The sequence below is a fragment of the Myotis yumanensis genome, unplaced genomic scaffold (assembly GCF_028538775.1).
Source record: "Myotis yumanensis isolate MYYU_CA2020_CCGP unplaced genomic scaffold, mMyoYum1.0.hap1 SCAF_1, whole genome shotgun sequence".
NCBI lineage: Eukaryota > Metazoa > Chordata > Mammalia > Chiroptera > Vespertilionidae > Myotis > Myotis yumanensis.
Genome location: NW_027223752.1, coordinates 212661873 through 212686988, shown reverse-complemented (window position 1 = coordinate 212686988; position 25116 = coordinate 212661873). Strand labels below are relative to the sequence as shown.

General features: G+C 40.7%; 1 protein-coding gene across 2 annotated transcripts in view; it reads right to left on the bottom strand.

The window, feature by feature from the left end:
* Positions 1-22982, bottom strand: part of KCTD8 (potassium channel tetramerization domain containing 8) — a 298752-nt gene extending 275770 nt beyond the window's left edge. For both annotated transcript variants that reach the window (XM_070397325.1, XM_070397315.1), the window contains exon 1: positions 21844-22982. In XM_070397325.1, coding sequence (XP_070253426.1) covers positions 21844-22795 — 952 coding nt within the window. In that variant the 5' untranslated portion in view covers positions 22796-22982. The remainder of the gene's footprint in view (positions 1-21843) is intronic.
* Positions 22983-25116: the final 2134 nt, after the last annotated feature.

Here is a 25116-nt window from a genome sequence, read left to right as displayed (position 1 = left end):
CAGAGCCACAAAAGGCATGGGGTGGGGGGTGGGGGCGCGGGGAATAAGAGGAATAAGAGCGTTCCAGATATTTCCAGGAGAGTCACTACCATTACAAACCTGTAACCTAAATCAGATAATGAGGGCAATGAACAAAAGAAGGCTGATGAATTGAGAGAAAGTGGTAATAGAGAGCGATAGCATAAGAATACTGATAGGAACGAATATTATGATTCATGAGACTTCGAATTAACAGCTTTGGAGGTGAGAAAACTATGTGACTATGGCATATGATTGATCTTTGTTATCCTGAGTTAGTGACCAGAAAAATATTTGGAGCCAACATGTGTCTCATCCCCAACCTTCGTGTCTCCCCCTGGTGATCTACATCTTTAAAATGTTCCTTGGTAATCTTCTTTCCATGAAGATGTGCTCTGAAGAGAGAAGTACACGTTCTCATGGATATGACTGTGACTGTAATGACCAACTTGATGTAATAAACTAGACTTGTCGCCCTGACCGGTTTGGCTTAGTGGATAGAGCGTCAGCCTGCAGACTGAAGGGTCCTGGGTTCGATTCTGGTCAAGGGCATGTAGCTTGACTGTGGGCACATCCCCAGTAGAGGGTGTGCAGGAGGCAGCTGATCGATGTTTCTCTCTCATGGATGTTTCTAACTCTCTATCCCTCTCCCTCCTCTCTGTAAAAAATCAATAAAACATATTAAAAACAAAAACAAAACTAGACTTGCCATTTCCCTCCTGCGCCTACATCAGTCCTTCCTCTCATCCTCCATCTTCCTGTGAGTCTTTCTAGGTCTGAGCACTGAAGCCCTGGAGTCCTCTTTGACTTCACCTCCCTATTTCTCTTATACTCATACAGTTCACAGCCCTAATGATTATTTCTTCACAGTGTTTCTCATGCCCATCTTCTGCTTCTTTGTTTTTGTTAATCCTCACTTGAGGATATTTTCCCATTGATTTTTAGAGAGAGTGGAAGGGAGGGGGAGAGACACAGAGAGAAACATCGCTGTGAGAGAGACACATTGATTGGTTGCCTCCCACAAGCACCCCAACCAGGGCCAGGAATAAAGCCTGCAACCAAGATACCTGCCCTTGACCAGAATCGAACCTGGGACCCTTCAGTCTGCGGGCTGACGCTCTAGCCAATGAGCCAAACTAGCTAAAGCCCATCTTCTGTTTTCCATTCTCCTTATCATCAGTTCAAGCTAGGGCCCTCTCATGCCTAGACTCTTGTAATCACCTCCCAAAGGCTTTTTCTTACTATAATCTACTCCCTTTCTGTCTTCCTTTGCTTGCAAGTCTTTAATATTTGCCATTATCTTCAGAATAGAGATCTCATTTATTTTGTCTTCTTATTTACTTTGCAAGCTCCCTGAAGTTAAGTATGATATATATACATTTTGATATCCCTCCTTAAAGAGTCTACTCTAGTCTATAATAATTGGCTCTGACATTTGCTATGTATAACAAGCCCTGTAACACAACTTAATGCAAAAAAAAAAAAACCCCAACAAATTCTTTTGTTTAAGTCTTGCAGACTATTCTGACCTCCTGTACCCAATTTTTATCAGGATAGCTTTTGAAAGATATACTCCCACGTGACCAGTAATCTATGCTAGATTTCAGCAATTCCTCTAAAATAGCCTTTGGGAATTATCCTAACACAGCTGGATGCATGATTTCAGGCTTTTTTCAGACTGATAACCCCACGACTAAGTGAACTGACTCCACAAGTGACCTGTAATTTTATTTGAACATCTGTAGTCTCTTGGGTATTAGAGGTTGGCAAAATTATAAAGGACATGGAAATTATCTTTCACAAAGCTCTGCTTTGCCTCCATGTTCCTCTCAGATATCATTTCCTCTAAACTTAATTCAGGTATAAAATGCTTTTTATGCTCTTTCTTCTATCCTTGTCAAAACATCCTTTTTAAGGCACTATCCTATATCTCTCTATATCCATAGCTACAATCAAGTATATAGAAATATATCATTTATTAGCTACTGGTTTTTAATAACTGTAATTTATTTCTAATTATAAAATAAATGTAAGCTGTGATTAAAAGATTTTCAAAAAACAAATAAAAGTTATTTAAAATCCTTCAAACAGCTAAGTGCATTTCCTTCTAGCCTTTCTAATGCATAAACATTGACTTGCATCTTTTTAAATATAATTAACAGCATTCTATGTATACAGATCTCTGTTCTGTTTTTTTCTTCACTTAATATTTTAGCAAGACCATAATTTTTCTCAGAACTAGCTTGTTTATAATTAAATATTCTTAAACATTAATCTGGACAGCTGCTTTAAAAAAGAATATTCTCAAGCAGACTCTAACTCATTAGGGAACAAATATTCAATTTTAACCAATAGCCCAGATGATACCACTACAAGTTCTTTAGACAAGTATGGCGAATCGATTTCTTTACCCATCCTGTAACAAGCAGCTGGCTGCATCAGCTACTCTGTTACCAGCATCTTTAACTAGCTCTGCTCTGTTCGTAGCAGCCACACTAAGAATCCACAAGCTTGGATGAATCCCATTATCTACCCTCTACTTTTGCATCCATACCAGAGACCATATTCCAGTCATGCAATTTATCAGCACTATAAATTTATAATTTTCTTTGATCATTTCAATAATCACTAATGAGCTCCTAATTGGTCAATCTAATTGATGTTTTCTGTCTTAATCTATGATCAACCCTCTGTAGCGTTACACTGGTTTGCTTAAAACTTACTTATTTCTTGCCCTAACCGGTTTGGCTCAGTGGATAGAGCATCAGCCTGCGGACTCAAGGGTCCCGGGTTCGATTCCGGTCAAGGGCATGTACCTTGGTTGCGGGCACATTCCCAGTAGGGAGTGTGCAGGAGGCAGCTGATCGATGTTTCTCTCTCATTGATGTTTCTAGCTCTCTATCCCTCTCCCTTCCTCTCTGTAAAAATCAATAAAATATATTTTTTTTTAAAAACTTACTTATTTCTGCTTAAAACTTATTTTTCCCATAAATTTCCCAACCACCTCTCTCTCCTGATATTTCCAATGTCCAACTGACCATTCTCAATATGACCCCCAGGCTCCTCTTCATCTACTCATTCAGTAGCTTCACCAAAGCCCTCTACCTCTCCGAACTCACTGGTTATTCATTTGGTCTCCATATTTGAGACACCTCCACCTGAAAGTTTCAGAAATACCTCACACTTAACAGTTTTAGCACTGACCTTCTCATCTTCTCCTTGTGGCCCAACCCCTCCAGTACGCCCTATCTCAGGTAAGACCATCACCAACTCTGGAGTCATCCTCTATATCTCATTCTCCCCCTCCCTCACATCCAGTAGGTCACAGAGTTTGAGCTAAGACAGAAAATCAGAACACCAAAGCAGACTCCCATGAAAAAGAGATTGGGGGATCAAGATCTACTAATAAAGAATAGAGGCATGGATGAAACAAAGAGTGGTCTACCACATCCCACGTGGCTCTCCAGTTCTTTCTTTTCCACATAGAATATTTCTTCTCTGACCTAGAATGATCGATGGAGAGTTCAAGAGAGGTTTTATGGGGCTCCTCACAGAGACAGAAACATGTAAGTTATAAAACTTCTACATTTTATACACCCAGAGAAATGACTAACTTACATGGTAACCTCCAGGGAGCCAAACCTTATAGAGTCTGTCCTTATTTACTGTAAGTCATCCTTCAGCCAGGGTCATCGGTAAAAGCCTTTACTAGGTCAGGCCTCCTCTTCCTAGAAATAGCATTCATCTACTTCAGTGATGGTGAACCTTTTGAGCTCGGCGTGTCAGCATTTTGAAAAACCCTAACTTTACTCTGGTGCCGTGTCACATATAGAAATTTTTTGATGTTTGCAACCACAGTAAAACAAAGACTTATATTTTTGATATTTATTTTATATATTTAAATGCCATTTAACAAAGAAAAATCAACCAAAAAAATGAGTTCGCGTGTCACCTCTGACACGCGGGTCATAGGTTCGCCATCACTGGTCTTCTTACTTAGAAAGCCAGTTGACAAGGATATTAGACCTCCCTTCTTTTCTTTCTCCCAAGGTATCACCCTGTTAAAGGGAATAAATGAATCATGGTTGCCAGACAGTTTAACTCCTTTTCCTCAGAGTTTAACTGATTACACCACCTTCATAGCTCTAGAATCCATCTCTTTCTCCCTATCACTACTAGAGCACATTGGCTTATCTTTGGCCTGAGCCTTTCCAATAACCACCAACTAACCAAGTAACTTCAGTTTCCCCAGCAACCTGTGTCATTCTGCTGCCATCTTTTCTTCCTGAATAAGCATACTTGACCATGTCACTTTCTGGCTTAAAATCCTTCGCCTGATATAAAATGTACTGCATCAGCTTTCCTTAGCCTACATTTCCAGATTTTCCCCCCAACACAGTCTCTGGTATCCAGCCAAACTAAGCTAGCCTCTAACAAGCCGTGCCTGGCAAAGCTCCCAAGCACTGATCTAGGATGCCCACCGTTCTGGCCATAATTTGCAATGTCACCTTTTCCCAAATGCCATCCCTGAACCCTCCATTTAGTGCAGGCACTAAACACCTCCTCTGTATTGCCATTGTTCTTTATAAATAGGTAATAGTTCACTTTAGAAAACCTGGACTTTGAATACGTTGCTGGGCCAGGTATTTTATATGCATCCTATGATTTAATCCTCAGAGCACCTTCTGAAATATATACTATCATTCCAATGCGTTTACAAAGGAGGAAGCCAAGGTTTGCAGACTATAAATGACTTACCGATAGTCAGACAAGTATTAACTAAAAGGGTTATGATATGAAGGTAGCCCTGGTTTACTTTGGAGCCCTCTTCCTTAAGTCCAGTCATATGTCTATCCTCATCTATCACACAGCTTCACTAATTATATCAATAAACTTGTTCTAAGTGACAATTTGGTGCCAGAAACAGTGTGAGGTTTACTGAGTGAGACACAGAGAATAAATACAATTTAAAAACATCGCCCTCTCTAACTGAAGAAACATGAGTTTCAAATTCTAAAAACCTACCTCCACATACCATCCTTCACGACTTCTATCAAGAAATGCTAACTGAGTGTCAGACACAGTACAGTGCAAGACTTCATGCCACAGGAAGGGGAGAGCAGAGCTATTATGAAATTACTAGAGGCCCGGTGCACAAATTCATGCACAGGTGGAGTCCCTCAGCCCTGGCAGGCGATCGGGGCCAATCGGGGCAGTTTCACCCAGTCCTGATCTGGGCCGATCGGGGCCAGCCGGCCAGGGAGAGGGACTGTGGGAGCGCACTGACTACCAGGGGGCAGCTCCTGCATTGAGCATCTGCCCCCTGGTGATCAGTGTGCATCATAGCAACTGGTCGACCAGTCGTTCGGTCGTAATGGTCGCTTAGGCTTTTAAATATATAGATCCCCGTAACTCAATTGGCCAAAACATCTGCATCAGGTTTCACAGTGAATTTCTCTGGGAAGTTAAAGTCACTAGTAATTGCTGCCATTCCTGATTTCCTGTGGGAGTACAGGCATTATTATTAGTGTTGCCTGTGATTTTTCTACATCTGCTCTACATCTCACACTTCACAAACGTAAATTCACATTTAATTGCCAGGCAAAAGTTATTCACCTGGCAAATAACTGGGGCAGAACCTCAGCTTGTATCTTACCTATTACAAGAAAATGAGGAAGTTCCTTAGCCAGCTTCTTCCTCACATTCTAGCCCCAAACAATCTATGTGTTGTTACTACTAGTTCAATTTACACCACATAATTCAACTGAAGTGCTAAAAACACCTGGCAAGTATTATCTTGTTGTGCTCAGATCATTCTTCGGGGGAGAGATGGTGAAATAGTCTCAAAGTACTTGAGTGATTTTTGTGGAACAATAAGTGGAAAGTGACAGAAGCAAATGGTTTACCAAAATCCTCTAATTTTCTCTAACGCTTGCCAGAACCCATATACACTATAGCATTACTACAACTATAGTCTAACAATGTAGCACACATCCATTTATCCTAGACTCTAGCTTTTAGAATGACATTCTTCCACAATATAAATACTATTCCTCAGGCATTTTTTATTTCCAGGCTGTGCTCCTACTTTCTATACTTTTTCCTCAGTGATAACTTGCACTGAAATGATGAGATTAAAATTACTGGTCTCATTTCTATTGTGCATACATTAGTATATAAAGGAATGCCCATAAAGGGAGTTGTGCAGTGATGTCTTTGCAAAAATTAGATGTGTGAGAATATTAAAATATTTGCAGGTATTTTAATAAAAGTGATCATCTTTCAGATGTTCTCAAATGCTAATGAGACACCGAGTGTACAGGCTACAGTGACTGGGCACGAAGAGACTGAAAATAATTTCCTAACTCCATTGAGATGGACTCCTGAGTGTGATCCATGTCCCACCACTGAGTAGCCCTCCCACAGACTGTCATTCATTCAGGACAGGCTGGGCACAGGGCATCAGGGTGTTGGGGAGAAGCGGCCTATGGCTGCGCCAGCAGATTCTTTGTTCTCAGTTCCCTGACGGTGGCAAAGGCAGAAGCTACTTCAGTGGCGGTTCCCCAGTGAAGTCTTATGAGCTCAGTCTAGAGTCTTTTCCTTGAATCCTTCCTTTGATTCTATAAGATATGCATATCCTTAATAAATCCCTTCAACTTAAACTAACTAGAGTGCATTTGGTTTTAATGCGGCTAAGAAATATAACTTGGACTAGGGACGATGGCCCCGTTTTGCAATACCTGAAGGATGCTACGGGTTCAATGTAGCAGGGAGGCAGTCAGGTGGTTGGCCGCAGGATAACAATGTTACAGATGGAGAAACTGGCAACAACTATTACATGATGGTGACCATTTGATCAGATGATGATCTGTTGTACTTTAGAAGGTAGATGCGTGCCAACTATAGCTGTAGCACGAAATAAAATGCCAGGGAATTTCAGAATGTTAGTGTGTAGTGTTTGCTCCTGCCTTTTTCAGCAAAGTCTAATAAGGGAGAAAGACCCAATTAGCAAGCCTACCAAAAGAGGCAGAAGACACAGGTCTTGCAAAGGAGGTGCTCTTTAGTCCCTCTGCCTGAAGCCCATAAGAGAAGGTGAAGGAGAGTCCTGTAATTCAGACATTTAGGGAGCTATTTCTATACCACCAATCCAAGTAGTTAAAGGTTGTGGCTACATAATAGCAAGTAATGCTCCAAGGACTTAATGGGCTGTGTCAAAAGAGCACAGAGTTTCTCACTGGTCAAAGACTGAACTGCTTGAGCATCCTAAATACCATTGACCGAAATGCTCAAATATGAAAATATCCATGATTTCACAACTACACATGAGAGAGAGAGAGAGAGGGAGGGAGGGAGAGAGAGCGAGTGAGCACAAAGATGACAACTACCACAACAGAAAAGGGAAAAAAAGAAAGCACTGAAATACCACAACAACAGCTACAATTCACTGAATATTACTGAAAATGACTAGAGAACCGATTCCTTACTATGAAAAATGACAAGAAATAAGAATTATTCATTTTCCTGCCTTTCCTCTATGAACTATATTTTAGTAGTTTTTGAGAAAAGTTACAAGATTCCACCTACCAAATGTAGAATGACAAAATTAGAAAAGTCATAATTTTGCAGTCCCTAATGTAATATTTGCATCAGATAATGGTCATCAATGGTAAAACTACTAGATAAATGTTTGATGGGAGTCAGGCTGACACCATTCACATCTCCTGAGAGTTATCATTAAAAATGGGACAACCTGATACTTGTGGAATGATCACCTGTGAGTTGAAATAATAATGGAGCACACAGAATCACCATGATCACCTTGCTCCTCCCCCCGAAAAAAGAAAAAGAAGCTGAGTTTAATATGCTCAATTTAATATTCACTTACAAATAATATAGGGACAGAGAAAGCATGTAGCTACATACAGAACATGGGGCATTAATCAAGTCAACAGACCCTGTTTCTAGAAACAAACTGATGGTGTTACATGTGAAGAGACAGAGAGAGGCAGAGAGATAGCGATAGAGAGAGATAGAGATAGAGATAGAGATAGAGAGAAATAGAGATAGAGATGAACAGGGGAAAAGAGAGAGCAGGAGCTATCCTATATTAATTAAGAGACAGGCACATAATAATAAAATGTACAATCCCGACTTCAAAACAAGAAACAACTAAAAAACATACTTTTGAGGCAATCTAAGAAATATGATTATGGATTATATATCAGATATTGCCAAAATCATTATTCATCTAGTTAAAGTTGATAATGGAATAGTATTGATATAAAAAATACCCATTCTTTGTTTATACATAGATTTGAAATAACATAATATTTTGGAGTTGCTTTGAAATGCTTTAGCAAAAAAAAAAAAAAAAAGATCAGAGATACAATTATATTTTTATTACTGTTGAACCTAGAAGGTGAATATATGGGAGTTTTTTTGAACAATTGTCTTTTTTCCATTATGTTTAAAATGTCCACAATACAAAAACTTAAGTTTAAAAAACAGCAATAACTAAATATAACCACAAAAGTGCAGCCTTAGCAGGAGGTACAACTCTTTCACACAGTAGATCGCCCTGCTGACAAAGCTGGCACCACACTCCGAAACCTTTCATTTGAGAGGGGAAATGAGTGATTCAGAGAGGCCACAAAATAGCTCTCAGGTATAAAAATTACATTAGAGGAGATATTTTCGCTCTTAATTCACTCATGAAACTGACCAAAAGTCCACTACAATTTTGCCAGAAACTGCAAAACTGGCCATCAACAGCATAAGCTATTTAATCCTTAAAGCCACCTGCAAGCCGCTGAACCTGCAGAGTCAGGAAGTGAGCTGTGAAATCTGTGCAGCCGCGAAGAGGGTGCATGGCCCAAATGCCTGCCTCAGGGGTAGCCAGGGAAGACAACTGACAGGTAAGAATCTCCCAGAAGGCAAAGGAAGGGACCATGGAGGACAACAGGCAAGGGAGATGGCTCCATAGCAAAACCAGGTGCTGCCAGATAGGTTTAACAAGGCATTTATTCTATTGGCAGGAAAGGGAGTCAGTCTCTGACATGCCTGCCCAGCAGAATTTGCTGCAAGACCTGCGATGCTATGTGGGTTCCATTCTCCTGTTCTTGGACCACAAGCTTTCACTGAAGTCATCCTGCTCCCATCTGATTTGTTTATTGACTGCATTGAGGGCAAATGACATCTATTAAAATATTAATTCATAAGAGACCATTCCACAAGGAATCACCTTCATACCTCATACAATATACTGTATGTACATCATCCAAGATGGAGGCAGGGTCGATGAAACTCTGAGGTCTCCCTTTTGAGAAGAAGGGTAGTAAACATTCAATTGCATGAAGAGTAATTTTATCATTTTATGCAGGAGCATGTGTTTGTGATGCTGTTGCTGCCGTTGAAATTTGAATAGGAATAGAAGGTAGCCTATGATTAGACCATAGAGCAGTGGTTCTCAACCTGTGGGTCGCGACCCCTTTGGCGGTGGAACGACCCTTTCACAGGGGTCGCCTAAGACCACCCTGCATATCAGATCTTTACATTACGATTCATATCAGTAGCAACATTACAGTTATGAAGTAGCAACGAAAATAATTTTATGGTTGGGTCACAACATGAGGAACTGTATTTAAAGGGCCAGAAGGTTGAGAACCACTGCCATAGAGGATCTTCTTGACCTGCTTACTCAAAATCTTTCCAATACCCTTCTAATCTACAGAGACTGGTGAGCTAAAAATTACCTTTCCATCATTAGTAATTAGAGAGATGAAATTGAAAACAACAATGAACTATCACTTTTCTTCTATTTTTGCAACAATTAGAAAACTGGATTTTGACAAGTTGGCAGGGAAGTGGAGATAATGACATTCTCGTGTACTATTCTTAGAAGTGAAGACTGGTTTACTCATTTGGAAAGCAATCTGACAGTACTTAACCAAGTGCATCCCCAATGGCCCACTAATTCCCTCCTAGATGTATATTTTAAAGGTTCTCACACAGGTTCACAGTAGGCTCAGCCATGACAGGTGGAAGAAATCTAAATGTGGATCATCAGTGAGGGTAGAGGTTAGTTAGGGCAAGTACACACCAGGAAATACGTTTCAGTAATCAATCATTTAGAAGGGCACATAAAAAGGAAAGGATCTTAAAAAGAAAGTTCTTAATGACAGACATATGTATGTAAATTGATAATATATAAAAGTTAAAACAGAATATATATTTTGCAGTAATGCATAAGGATATACATTAAAGACATTAGGTTGTTTCTGGGGATGAAATGGTAGAAACTAATTGATTTAACTTTTTTAAATATATTTTTTATTGATTTCAGAGAGGAAGGGAGGGGGGAGAGAGATAGAATAATCAATGATGAGTGAGAATCATTGATTGGCTGCCTCCTGCACGCCCCTCCCCCGCCCACTGGAGATCAAGCCTGCAACCTGGGCATGTGCCCTTGACCGGAATTGAACCTGGAACCCTTCAGTCCACAGGCCAACGCTCTATCCACTGAGCCAGATCGGCTAGGGCTAACTTTTTAAAATAATAATAAAAATAAGAAATATGCTTGCACAAACAAATCTTGATAATGTGCCATGAAGATTTGTTATTATTGTTATGTTTAAAACACCATTTCCTAAGCTCTCTTATGGCTAAGATTCCACATGTCATTCATGTTGCACAACTAGACACTTGTGAACTGAGGAATATGAGACAGGCAGTGTGCTGACAATAGATTTTGTTGTTACGGATCATGGCAGAGGTGGTGCGTCTAACGGCTGGGCTAGACCATGGCAGCTTCCTAATTCTAAGCTTGAACATCATAGCAAGGCAACACCACCCTTGGCAGCTCTACTCTTGGTGTGGTTGGGAATCATTTCCTGGAAGCTCAGTTCTCCCAGGCAATCTGTGAGCTATCTGTATTACACTTATTAAGTTTTTTCCAACTTCAGTTATCTAGAGTGGAGTCTGCTTTCCGCAACTAACACCTCTGGAAAACACAGGAAATTGAAAAACCATTAACTTGTCAAACTTTTCCCAGATTTGCTACAAGATAAAGAATTTGAAATGGCAGTATTGCTTTGCTAAGGCTGCTGTAACAAAGCATAAACTGGGTAGCTTAAACAACAAAAATTGATTATCTCCCAGTGCTAACGGCTAGAAGTCTGACATCAAGGTGTTGGAAGGGTTGGTTCTTCCTGAGAAATGTGAGGAAGAATCTGTTCCGTGCTTCTCTCCTAGTTTCTGGTGGTTTGCTATCGATCTTCAGCATCCCTTACTTTGTAGATGCATGAGCCTGGTCTCTGCTTTCATGTTCACATGGTGTGCCCCCAGTGGGCATGCCCATCTATATCTCTAAGTCCAAAAGATCTCCTTTTTATAAAGATGTTAATCATTTTGGAGTAGGGTCCACCATAATGACCTCATTTTAACTTGCTTTCCTCTGTAAAGACCTTGTTTCCAAAAAAGGTCACACTCTGAGGCACTAGGGTTTCAGGCATCAACACATTTTTTTGGCGGGGACACAATTCAACCCATAAAATACTACACACAATTTAACCAAAAGTATGGCCATTAGTCCCTAGACCTTGGTGCTTGTACTAAAACTGGGGTAGACCTGTTATTCCTTTTCTTAGTTTTATCAAAAACTGGGTATTACTGAGCTTCACAGTATGAATGCTAAGTATCAAGTGAGGATTATGATAAATAAGGCTTCATAATGGTAGCTATAAAACAGACAGATTACAATAACTTAAGTTTACAATCCAAACATGCTAACACGTTCGGCCCTGGTGAGACTCAGACGGCCCTGGTGAGGTTGAGACTACTCCAGTGAGGTTGGGACAAATAAAGGGGACCAGTATGGACTGATGAACAGGTGTAGATACAGAAGCAGAGCAACATGGAACAGAATGTTAAACTACAATGGGGAGCCTGGGGAGGGTTGGGGGGGGATTAAGAGACCAACTGAAGGACTTATATGCATGCATATAAGATTAACCAATGGACACAAGACACGGGGCGGGGGTGGCGGGGGGTAGGGGCCGGGGGAATGTCATGGGGGGGAAAAAGGAGACATATGTAATACTCTTTGTAATACTTTAAGAAATAAAAATTATAAAAAAATAAAAAAAAAATAAAAAAATAAAAAAAAAAAAATAAACAAACATGCTAACACGGAAAGTAAAAACTAGAATAGTGTAAGTGGTTCCTGCATGCCAAAGAACCCTATTAGTCCAGCAGGAAAAAAGTAAACAATTATACTAAGCTACAGAATGTCAATGCTGCACTTCCTAGCAGATTTATTCATGGTTCCTTTCACCAGCAACATTAACAATTCTATGTCTTTTTAACAATTTCTATATCTTCTTATTCCAAAGCAAATATATATCTTTTATGTTGTCAGTGAAGCATGCTAACCCAACCTTTCACAGATCCACTTGACTGAAATGAAAAGGAATACCTCATACCCATTTCAAATTCAAATTTAACCTTAATTATGAACTAAGGCAACCAGGAAAAGCCTTCATGTTAATTTGACTTTAGAATTTCTTCATGAAGAATAGGCAACATTTCTAAGATATAGGGCAAATCCCGACCCTTGAACAGGCTGTGCATTTCTTCAAGTGGTAATATCTCTCAGAAATGGAGTCAGGTGTGATACAGAAACTAGAAAGTTCATCACTTTCAAATTACTGAGTTTATCTCTAAACAGGCAATTTCAATAAAAGGTCAAGATCAATATTAGTATGACATTTTTCTAAAACAACTGGGTCATTATTCAGGCACAGTCTATAGGGCAAATATTTTTAACTACCAGGAGCACCATGGAATTATGCTGATGCTTCCCCTACACACACTTACATGTACACACACACACATACACACACTCAAATTCATGCCTGGATTCTTGTGAACGGAAGTTAGTAAGAGATATAGTTGGTCTTTGGCAATGAGCAGGGCCATCTTACAGAGCCTCAGAAGCTGGGTATTGCGCATCTATTACTACCACATCTTTAGCAGCTAACCGACTGTTTCACATATAATATTGGTTAATGAATGCATTAATTAATATAAAGAGCTAAATAAGAGATATGACTCATTAGTTTAAGATGAATCTACTCTGGATTTCTCTTAGTTTGAAAGATTTTATGTTTCTAAATTTTTTAAAAAACCATTAAATGAGATAGTGAGTGAAAAGATATCTACCCTCAATAAATACCTTCAACATACTCATTAAGAAAAGACAGTATGAAACACTAAGATAAAAACAAATAAATTTTATTCAGCACAGATTACTTTAAACATATTACTTATGGAATCCCATGGAAGTAAGATGGAAAGGGTCAATTTCTACCATTTGCTATATAAAGAAATGAAATACAGAAAAAGAACATAGCACAAAATAAAATAAATCTTCATGCAGAAAATTAAAACTATAGCTCATGGACTTCTATTGCCAAATCTTGTTTATTCTAAGTCAAGACCAACATTAGATGGACTAATCCCCAAAATTACCAAAGAGAGCAGACTAATAATTTGTAATTGCCATGCCTGTTTCCTCCCACTACTCACTACGAAGTTTCCTCTGTAACAACTTTTCCTTATCAGAAACAGATGTCACCAAACCGAATTCAAGAACACATCAAAAGGGGTATAACATAACCAAATGGGATTTATCCCAGGCATGCAAGGATGGTTCAACATGCTCAAATCAATAAGTGTAATACACACAAGGATAAAAATTGCATGATCATCTAAGGAAGAGCAGTACTATGTTGAAGGAGAGATAATATCAGAATCTCTTGGTCCCCATGCCTAAGAAGCAAAACCCCTGAATACTATGAATGGCTTAATATTTTTTAGTCAGATTCCTTGACAAATTCTGACTGGAGCTTTGAGGTACTGGGAAAGTAATTTAATCTCTCTCCTGAAGGGAAAGTGGGGAAAAATACAACACACATCTCAGAGGTTTGCTATGAGGGTTAAATGAAGTTTTACACATATACTTAAAAGAATATCAAACACAAATTAAATGCTCAATATGTGCTCACCATTGTTATATATTAACTTAAAGGCCTCAAAATACATAACTAATTGCATTTCTGTACATTGTAATTCTCAATACCACATTTCTCTTTTCTTTTGAGGAATTTGATAGCTATACCTATTCAAAATTGCTCTGGTAGCATTATCTGATTCCATTATCATTATCATTAGTAAAACTTTAGAACAGTTGTTGACCTACTAAATGTAAAATCAGTTGTAATTTATTATTAAAATAAGTTTGTTCTAGTTGGCTCTTCACTGCTTAGGGGGAAATGCGTTCTTTTAGGTCTATTGCTGGTCACTCATTAATTTTGACATCATTAACAAGAACACTGGTATTCAATGATTATTGTTTCAAACAATAGGTTGTATTTAGGCAAGGCATCTCTTAATCTGATGAAGGCTTTTAGCTTTGATTTTCAGCAGTTTTGTATAAGAGAACAAATGGTCACAAGGCCAGGCAGGCTCAAACATTGCTCAGAGTTTGGACTTTTGGCCAAAAATTTCAGGCTAGATTTTGGATTCAAGTACATATCTCCTCAATTTTGGGAAAACTATGTTAGATTTCAACTCAATCAGCTCCTATTGAAACTATGCTACACATATGAATATAAGTTTTCTAATTGCTAAAAGTCTAGGTATTTGAAGAAAGCAGGTATCTAAGGCAAATGCTGGCAGCCATTCAGAGATAATTCTCAGATATATTGACCTCTTCTGGTTGGTGAAGGCAGCATCTAGAATGTCTCTGCAGGTGGAGGGTAAGGATTTTCATGCATATAATTTCACAGTGAGTTGTGTGTTTTTTTTTAAGTTTAAGGTATGCTGCACGTAACTTGGAAACATTTATGTATTGTTATATGATTACTGATGACATGATATTTATCACATTACATAATTATAGTACAAGATTATTGTCTATATTCATCATACTGTGTTTTAAATCTCTATAGCTTATAATTTCTTGTTACAAGCTTGTACCCTTATCACATTGTATGCGGGTAGTTTTCATCAGACGCTAACAGGTGGCACGTGGCGCGGGCCATTTTTGCTAATTTTTTTGCGCAAATGGCAACGTTCAGTAAAATTATGGTAACTTTAGTTTACGTATTTATATGTTACCCGCATTCTACCGCTAGTCTATAAAAAAACGTATTAATACGTGTCCTGCTCTCTACTTACTCCCAGTCAACGTAAAACGTATAAATATGTTTCCCGCATTCAATGTGTTAAACACCATTACTCTTATTCCCCTCCCCCAACCACCGCTCTTTACTCTCTGCTCTTTACAGGTTTAACATTTTTAGATTCCACATATACGTGATTATCACACAGTATTTCTCTGTGTCTGACTTATCTCAACATAATATGCTCAAGGTCCATTCATATTGTTGCAAATGTCAGGAAGTCCTCTTTCCTCAGGGCTGAATAATATTTCATTGTGTATATGTACCACATTTTTTATTCATTCATCTGTTGATTGACATTTGGCATGTTTTCTTGACTATTGTGAAGAATACTGTGATAAAGTGATGGAGAGTGCTTATATCTTATTGAAATTCTGTTTTCATTTCTGTTGGGTGTATACCCAGAAGTGGAGTTGCTGGATCATATGGTCATTCTGTGTTTTAATTTTTCATAGTGGTTGGCCAGTTTACATTTCCACCAACAATAGTTAAGGGTTCCCTTTTTACCACATCCTTGCCAACACCTGCTGCCTCTTGTCCTCTTGATGATATCTCAGTGTGGTTTTGATTTGCATTTCCCTGATGATTAGTGATGTTGAGCATTGTTCATATGCCTATTGGCCATTTTGATGTCTTCTTTAGAAAAAATGTCTATTTAGTTCTGCCCATTTTAATTGGATTAGTTCTTTTTTGTTATTAAGTTGACTGAATTCTTTATATTTTGGATATTGCCCCTTAGTTGATATATGGTTAGTAAAAATTTTCTCCCATTCTGTAAACTGTCTTTTCATTTTATTAATTGTTTATTTTGCTATGTAAAAGCTTTTGAGTTTTATGTAGCCCCATTTGATGATTTTTCTTTTTTGTGTGAGTGTACTTTTTGTATTATGTTCAAAATGTATGCCAAGATCAATACTGATGAGCTTCTTCTCTAAGTTTTTCCTAGGAGTTGTATGGTATTAGGTCTTACATTTTAAACCTTTGATCCATTTTGAGTTAATTTGTGTGTGTGGTGTGAGATAGGGGTTCAATTTCACTATCCTGTATATGTTTCTCCAGTTTTCTTAGCACTAAGCATTTTCCCATCTTTCATACACTGAAGACCATAGGTAGCAAAATCTCAGACATCTCTTGTAGCAATTACAGATATATCTCCTAGGGCAAAGGAAACTAAAGAGAAAATAAACAAGTGGGACTGCATCAAAATAAAAAAAACTTCTGCACAACAAAAGAAACTATCAACAAAATGAAAAGAGAGCCCACAGCATGGGAGAACATATTTGCCACTAATTCATCTGCTAAGGGGTTAATTTTCAAAATATATAGGGAACACTTAACCAAAGGAAGACAAACAATCCAATTAAAAAATGGGCAAAGGACCTAAATGGACAGGTCTCCAAAGTGGACATACAGAAGGCCAAGAGACATGAAAAAATGCTCAAAGTCACTAATCATCTGAGAGATGCAAATTAAAATGACAATGAGGTATCACCTCACACATATCAGAATGGCTATCATCAACAAATCAACAAATGACAAGTACTGGTGAGGATGTGGAGAAAAAGGGTACCCTAGTACATGCAGGTGGGAATGCAGACTGGTGCAGCCACTGTGGAAAACAGTATGGAGTTTCCTCAAAAAACTAAATATGGAATTCCCACTTGACCCTGTGATCCCACTTCTAGGAATATATCCTAAGAAACCCAAAACACCAATCAGAAAAAATATATGCACCCCTACGTTCGTAGCAGTGCAATTTACAATAGCTAAGATTTGGAAACAGCCCAAGTGCCCATCAGCAGATGAATGGATAAAAAAACTGTGGTGCATCTACACAATGGAATACTACACAACTGTATAAAAGAAATAATTCTTACCATTTGCAACAGCATGGATGGAACTGGAGAGTATTATGCTAAGTGAAATAAGCCAGTCAGAGAAAGATAAGTACCACATGATCTCACTCATATGTAGAATCTAACAAATAAAATAAACTGATGAACAAAACAGGTCCAGAGACATAGAAGCATGAAATAGACTGTCAAATTGTAGAGGGAGTGCAGGGGAGGGTGGGTGGGTGGGTGGGAAGGGATTTACCAAAGAATTTATATGCATAACCCATGGACACAGACAATAGGGTGGTGAAGGCCTGGGGTGGGGGATGTGGGTGGGCTACAAAAGGTCAATGGGGGAAAAGGAGGACATATGTAATACTTTCAACAATAAAGATTTTTTTTAAATTATTTTTTAAAATATATTTTATTGATTTTTTACAGAGTGGAAGGGAGAGGGATAGAGAGTTAGGAACACTGATGAAAGAGAAACATCGATCAGCTGCCTCCTGCACACCCTCATTGGGGATGCACCCACAACCAAGGTACATGCCCTTGACTGGAATCGAACCCAGGACCCTTCAGTCCGCAGGCTGACGCTCTAGCCACTAAGCCAAAATGGTTAGGGCTAAATTTTTTAAAAAAATAAAAATCTAGTAAGATGAATTAGACTTCACATCCCAGTTCAACAATAGCATGAATTCCTAGATCTGGCACTCTCACATAGCACAACAAAAATGGGTATACAGAGAAATCCTAGAGAAGGGTGTACTTTGGCACCACATGCTACTCAGTCAACATATGGAGCGCAAAACTCAAAACGCTGTTACAGAAGATCAATAAATCAGTAATATGGTAAACCCACCAATTATGAGAAATGAAGGACATGTGTAATGCTAGTTTTAACTATGGTGGTCTGTGTATCACATTTCAAGCAGATGTTGCGAAAAACAGCCAGAAATACACATAACAGACACCCCCTCAAAAAAGAAAGCCCAATAAATCACTGGTTTTCTTCAAGAAAGAGCAACCCATCTTAATTATTAAAAGAGTAATATGAAATGTAATAGTACTAGTATATGTTGCAGATTTTACTGTAAATGAATTGATAAAATAATGAGTTATGACTGAGAATAGATAAGAGTGTCCATGTAGCTAAATGAAGCTGGTATTCCGTGTTTAATGTTCTGTATATAACCTTTAGCATTACAACCCACTGACTTGGATACAGTCAGAAAATACTGCCAAAATTTCAAGTCCTGGCGGACAGCGTTAAAACACTTCTTGGCGCTGAATCAGAAAAGGCTTCTATTGGAGTTAATCCAAAGAAACTAACTGGAGTATGATTCGCAAAGCCAGGTGACTTGAACTCGGCCTGAAAATTTCAAGTTCCAGAAAAGAAGTTGGTTATTAAATTGGTTGTTTCAAACTTTTGAAAGTTTATTATACTACCATTTAATTGCAAAATAATTCTACAATTAACTTTAAAATGTAATAAATTATCCTTACTATAAAGCAAAATTAAAATTTAACATTAACAAGAATAATAAAATCTGTCCTCTACTACTTATCATTGTTAACAGCTAACCTTTGTAAACTTTTACTACAGGTCGAGCACTGTTCTAAGCACTTTATGTTTATTCTCAAATCCTATTAAATTGATACTATAATTATATTAGACTGGTGAGGAAACTGAGACACTGAACAATTAAATAATTTAACCAATATCACACATTTGGCAAATAGCAAGTGTTGCAACTACTGAACCATATGCCACTCTCTTCCTATTTATAAAGGGGCAAAAGGAGGCAGGTGAGGAGATGAAATTGGCATTTGAGTGTATAAACTATAATTCTCTAGTTTTAGGAAAGCTTCAAACTAAGTTCATGTGCAGCCTGAATTTAAAAGTGTGTTAACATGACTGATGCATGTTATACACTAAATAAATATTTGTTGAAAGTACTGTGTCAAAGGAAAAATAAAAGGTAAGGCCCTCTTCTGTATTTGAAACATAGTGGACAAACAAGGTCATCCAATAATTTTGTTTTTAATGAGTAACACTGATATTCATTTTAAATAAAGACCACTAAACAAGGTAACTATATGCTGTATATTTCCATCATTACCTAAACTGAATAAGATGAAAATACAAATATTTTATAGTGTATTTTCATTTCCAATTTTAAAAGGAATCTCGTCCAAAATAATTTGTGAAAATATGCTGCAAGCTATATAAAACATAAGTGTATGTATAATAGTATTCAATATCAACTTTACATAATAAATTTATAGTGATAACTAAATTAGGCTGTCCAATGACTGGAATACCACTTCAAAGAGCAATATTTAATCTGAAATTTTCCCCTACAGGGTAATTAATGAGGAAAGTTTTGGGTTGCTTCCTTAGATTTCTGGGATTTTTATGAATGAATCTCAGAGCTCATTAGTTATATGAATACTCTGCAAAAGGTTATTCATAATATGACTATTTATTTTGTTAACATTTCTTCTAGCCCCAGAAGTGAAATATTCTGAATTCCAAATATCTCTCTCAAATTACTTTATTAGTTTAATTGGCTGAGTTTCCAACTTCAATGTACTATTTTAAGGACAATTTTTTTCATAAGTTAGAGATAACCTGTTGTTATCTCTTTATAATCTAACTAATGAACATTTTTTATTGCCTAAAGTTTTACATATCTCTTCTTTTTCCCCAACTGACCCCCACCCCAGTCATTCCCACCTGGGCAAGCCCCCACTGCCCCAGTGCCTGTGTCCATTGGTTATGCTAATATGCATGCATACAAGTCCTTTGGTTGCTCTCTAATCTCCCCCATCCCCTACCATTTGTCTCTGGATGTATTCTTCTTAATGAACATTTTTAAGTCCACAACTTTCTATGGGCAAAAAGACCAAATCTATAAAAGATTCCAAAATGCAAGAAACTCAACTACAGAACACATGCTTATATCTGCTCTAACAAAAATCACTAACCACAAGAGAGTCAAAAGTTCATTTCATCTCATCTTCTGAAATGCTTGAAAATATATCCATTTTGAAATGATAAATGTTTAAAATCTCAAATGTTAATACGGAATAAGATGTAAAGAATACTGCTAAATAGTTTAATTACTTAAATATAGTGAAGAGATATTGTATATATGCAGTAAAAAAAAAAACCACCTTCCTTTGGGTGGCTTTTCTATCTCTTTATTACTGTGCAACTTGTAATAGCACTTTGATATAATTAAGACAATTAGATTTTTATCCACCACTTCAGTGGACACTTTCTTTGCTTCTCTGTTGAAATGCTTTGTTTTCTCAGAACATCCACTCTATTTAAAAAGACAATCTAACTCTAAGACTGAGCCTGCTGTGTCTTATCACACTGCCTCAAAGGTTACTAGAATATACCATGAGCACCTTCCAATCAAGCTTGTGCCTGTGCAAAGAGACTTCCCACTTCTCCAGTCAAAATAAAGTGCAAAAAAATTGTCTAATTCTCAAACAGTGAGTAAATTACCAAAATAAACAAATACAATTAAAACTGGTTTGTTTCTATCATAGACGGCCAATGGTACTCTCCCAATAGTACAGGCACATTTCGAAGCTTCTTGTGTCTTGCCAAAGAAGCACCGTTTGCCAAATGATGTTCCTGCTGCCATCCCAGCTGGCTTTTCATTTCCCCAAACAGCTCTCAGTTGTGGCCCTCCTCGCTGTCTAAACGCCACTGAGAACTGAGCCGGCCCCGCCTCCCCACCCTCCAAGCCCCAGTGATATTCCATGGAGTTCTTGAACTTGATCCACAGGGCCCCCTCCTGAAGCGCACTGCACAAAGCATCATGCCAAACGCTTTCCAAATCCTCTCCCTCATTCCCTCATTTCAGAATATCCCATGATTTATTCCCCCTGGGAAAGTCGACTCAAACTCCCTACCCCCTTTGCATTTGAGATGTCCAGAAGGAGGGCTCTCTCTCGCTCGCTCTCTCTCTCTCTCTCTCTCTCACACACACACACACACACACACACACACACACACACACACAGTCACTTCCTAATCTCCAGCCCTGACAACAGCACTCAGACATGCACACTCTTTGGTTCCCTCCACCTTCCGCCGTCCAAAACACCCAACAATTAGGGATGACAAGTGGCGCGGGAAAAAATCTGAGGTTTCTCTGGGTCGATGGAGACCTTTCCCACCAGCCGCTCACGCCCCCGCCCCCTGAGGGGCTCTGGAGGCACAGCCATCACTTCTCAGGTTGCCTCCTGCTGAAACCACCCCTCCTGGGGCGCTCGTGCGCCTAGACCCGTACCAACAGGAGGGGATCCCGGCGGTGCGCGGCGGCGCCTCCCTGCTACCCTGCCCTCGGAGAGGAAACACTGAGACGCACCTGTATTGATCCCCAGGAGTCCCGCAGGCGCCGAGAGAAAAAGGAGAACCCCTGTGCCCAGCCAGTTCTCCCAGGCCCCCTCCCTGCCCTCCGCCGCAGAAGGGAGCCCAGGACTGCCAGGTGCAGAGTGGAGGAGAGGGCAAAATCAGTGAAGTTCAGACAGAGAGGACTGCGTAGGAACTACGCGCTCCTAAGGGACCAAGTGGCGATCGCTAAAGCAGAAGGCCTACAGTCAGTGGCGGGGCGCGCAGGGAGAGCCCCCGCGCTCATTAATGAACCAGCGCCCGCCGAGACACCCTGTCCGTCCGGGTTGGGGGGGGGGGGGGGGTACAGAACATGCGAACACTGCGAACTTACGGAAGAAGATGTACTCAGTGTAGCTGCTCCAGATCTTGTCGTCGCGGTACTGGTTGACGAAGGCGGCGGTGCCCGAGGAGTTGCACGCCACCATGTGGAAGCCGGCCTCGGACAGGCGATCGAACGCCTGCTCCAAGTAGGTGAACTTGAGGTAGAAGCGGGACGTGTACTTCTCGGGAGGGCGGTCGGGGTCGCGGCTCTCGTTGAGCGTGTCTCCAAAGACCTCCTTGGCCAGCGCGATGCGCCCGCACACCATGATGCGCGCCACCCGCCGGAACTTGGCGTCCGCCTGGTTGTCGCGCACGGTGGTGTAGGAGCCGCGGTAGCCGAGCGTCAGGAAGCCCGAGCGCTTGTCCGGCGCCCCGCCGCCGCCGCCGTGCGCTCCGGGGCCCGAGGGCGCGGCCGCCGCCCCCCGCAGGAGGAGCGCGTCGCTGCTGCCCTGCGAGAGGTTGTCCTCCAGGTCGCTCTGGCAGCCCTCGTCGTTGAGCGAGTTCTGCTTGGTGACCTTGGGCGACAGCAGCTTGACCAGGTCGGGGAGCTGGAAGTACTCGGCCTCGCGCAGGAGGCGCTCCTTCTCGGGAAAGTGCTCGGGGAGCGCGAGCTGCTTGTCCCGCAGGTAGTCCAGCACGTACCTGAAGAGGAAGCCGTCGCGGTCGATGAAGAAGCGCGCCCGGCTGTCCCTGGGCAGCTCGCCCCGGCGCCGCGCGCCGCCCCGGGGGCTGGAGGGCGAGAACATCGCGGCCAGAGTGCTGTCCGGGACGCTGAGCAGCGTCGAGTGCTTGGTCACATAGACCTGGCCGCCCACGTTCAGCTCCACCACCTCGGGGAAGGGCGAGGGCGCGCAGGACCCCGGGGCCGCGGCTGCCGACGCCCCGGGCGAGGCGGACGAGGAGACCATCTCGCTAATGGGCAGGATGGTGGTGCCCACGCTGCCCGTGTCCTTCAGAGCCATGGTCCGCCCCGCCTCCGACCGAGGGACCGGGGAGAGCCGCACTTTCTCGATCGATCCCGAAGCCCGTGCCCTGCACCTCCGGGGGCCCGCCCCCGGCCTTGGCGCGCGCTGGGTGCGCCCTCGGGCCGGGCGGCACGTTCCTCCGGCCGGGGCGGCCGGGTTCAGGGCTCGGGGCAGCGGCGGCGGCCCCGGCGCTCGGGCTCCATCGGGGGAGCGAAGCGCAGGAGAGGAGCTCAGCGGGAGCGGCGGCGGCGGCGGAGGCGCTGGGAGGAGCGGCCGCTCCTTTGGGGCGACGGCGGGGAAGAGTGCGAGAGACTTGCCAAAGGCTCTGGCGCGGCCGCTCGCCTCCCCGCGGGGAGGGCGGAAGGAGGGGTCGGAGCGAAGGAAACTCGCCGCCCCGGCGGCTGGCGAGCGCGCCGCGAGTGCCGAGCGCGGTCGGTGGCGCTCACTACTCCTCTCCGCCGGGGAGGCGGCACTGACGTCAAGCCCAGGATTGGGACCCGAGCCACAGCTGTCATTTAAAGAGATAAGCGCCAGCCGCGGGCTGCGGGCTCCGCCGCTAGGGGGCGCAGCCGGGGGCCGAGCCGGGAGGAGAAGCTCTACTTGGCTGGGAGCCGGATTAGTGGGCAGCGAACCTCCGAAAACAAATGGAAAAAGGACGGCAACTCTGCATTTTATTCCCTCCTTCCGTACATCTGTGTGTTCCTCCCTGTCTCCCTCCTTCTCTCCCTTCCTTACCCCCCTCTCCCCCGTTCACCCCGGAAAACTAGTTTTTTTGTTGTTTTGTTTTGTTTTGTTTCACTCTTGCATTAAAGTGGAAAATGGAGTGGAGAGGGGAGGAGGGGGAATTATAACAAAAAATGCCAATCTTCTCATCTTTCTTTACTATGTTGACCTGAGAGCAGTGACTGCGAAAAGACTAAGTGGGGTTTAATCCCTTATAATGATTTTACCACGGATGTTAAAGTGCAGGCAGAAATGTCGGAAGGTCTGTTACAATCAAATATCACGATTACTTATTTAACTGCATGAGCTACATGCAGTTGAAGAATTTTTTTAAATTAAAATCTGATTTCAGTTCCCAAGACGAATAAAGGACTATATGTAACATGATTGTTTTCTTCTTTCATCGTCTCAGTATTTGACTCATAGGAGATGCTTAATAAACGTGTATGGGGGAGGGGACAGTGCCAGGAGGAAACAGCTCTGTTTGTTCCTAGTTTCCAATCCTGATCATCTCTTCGTTAATCTCTCCATTCCCCTTTCAACTAGAGCAAGAGAAATGGCTTTTGTTTTATTGGTCTTTTAACTCCAAGGATCGGGTCACAAATAAAAATAATCTGTATTTAAGCTCACCTTAATTTCCATTGTATACAGCACAAGTACAATCTGCAAGATCAGCATTATTTGTCATAAAGAGTGATGACGGAAATGCAAATGAGAATCTTCTTTATGGTGTGGGAGAATTGAACATGCTACCCATCCTTTTGTGTTCATAAATATAAAGACTCATTCATTTATAAAGTGCTGAAGTGAAGAGTATACTGTGCCACAAAGTAGTTTCTTCAAACATTAGCATAATAATGTAGACGAACCTTATCCATTAAAAGTTAAAATACACAGATGTTAATTTTTTTAATTTAATGCTTTAGGATTCCTTCTCTTTGAACACACCAGAAAAGCACTAGAATTGTGATAAAATTTTTTATCAGTAACACATTATTCTTTGGAGCACTACAAACTGCATTTAATTCATTGATCCTTATAAGCCATACCCACAGAAAATGTTACACCAATTTTGAAGTTATAGCACCTGAGGCAGAGAGAACCTAATGGGCCAATGAAAGAACACAAATATTTCCAAAGGCCTAAGACTTTGAAACTGGGTTTGTAATAAGCATCTTCATGCAATCTTTTTATTTATTTTGTACAAGGCAGCTGAAAGTTGTACAAAACAACAATAAACAAACACCTCAAGTATTTGTAATTCTAAGCAAAAGCCTGAGGTTCTTTCCAATATCAGAAGCTTTGTGGTTTTTAGAGCAGTGCTGTCCTGTAAAAATGTGTAATTTACCTAATTTAAATATTCTAATAGCCACATTAAAAAAAGTAAAAATGAAATAGGTAACACTTTATTTCTATAATATATTTTACTTAGCCCAATATAGCCAAACTATTACCATTTCAACATGCAATCAATATGAAAATTTATTAATGATGTAATTTATATTTTTTCATACTAGATATTCAAAATATAGTATGTATTTTACACTGATAATACATCTCAATAAGAACTAGCCATATTTCACATGCTCGATAGC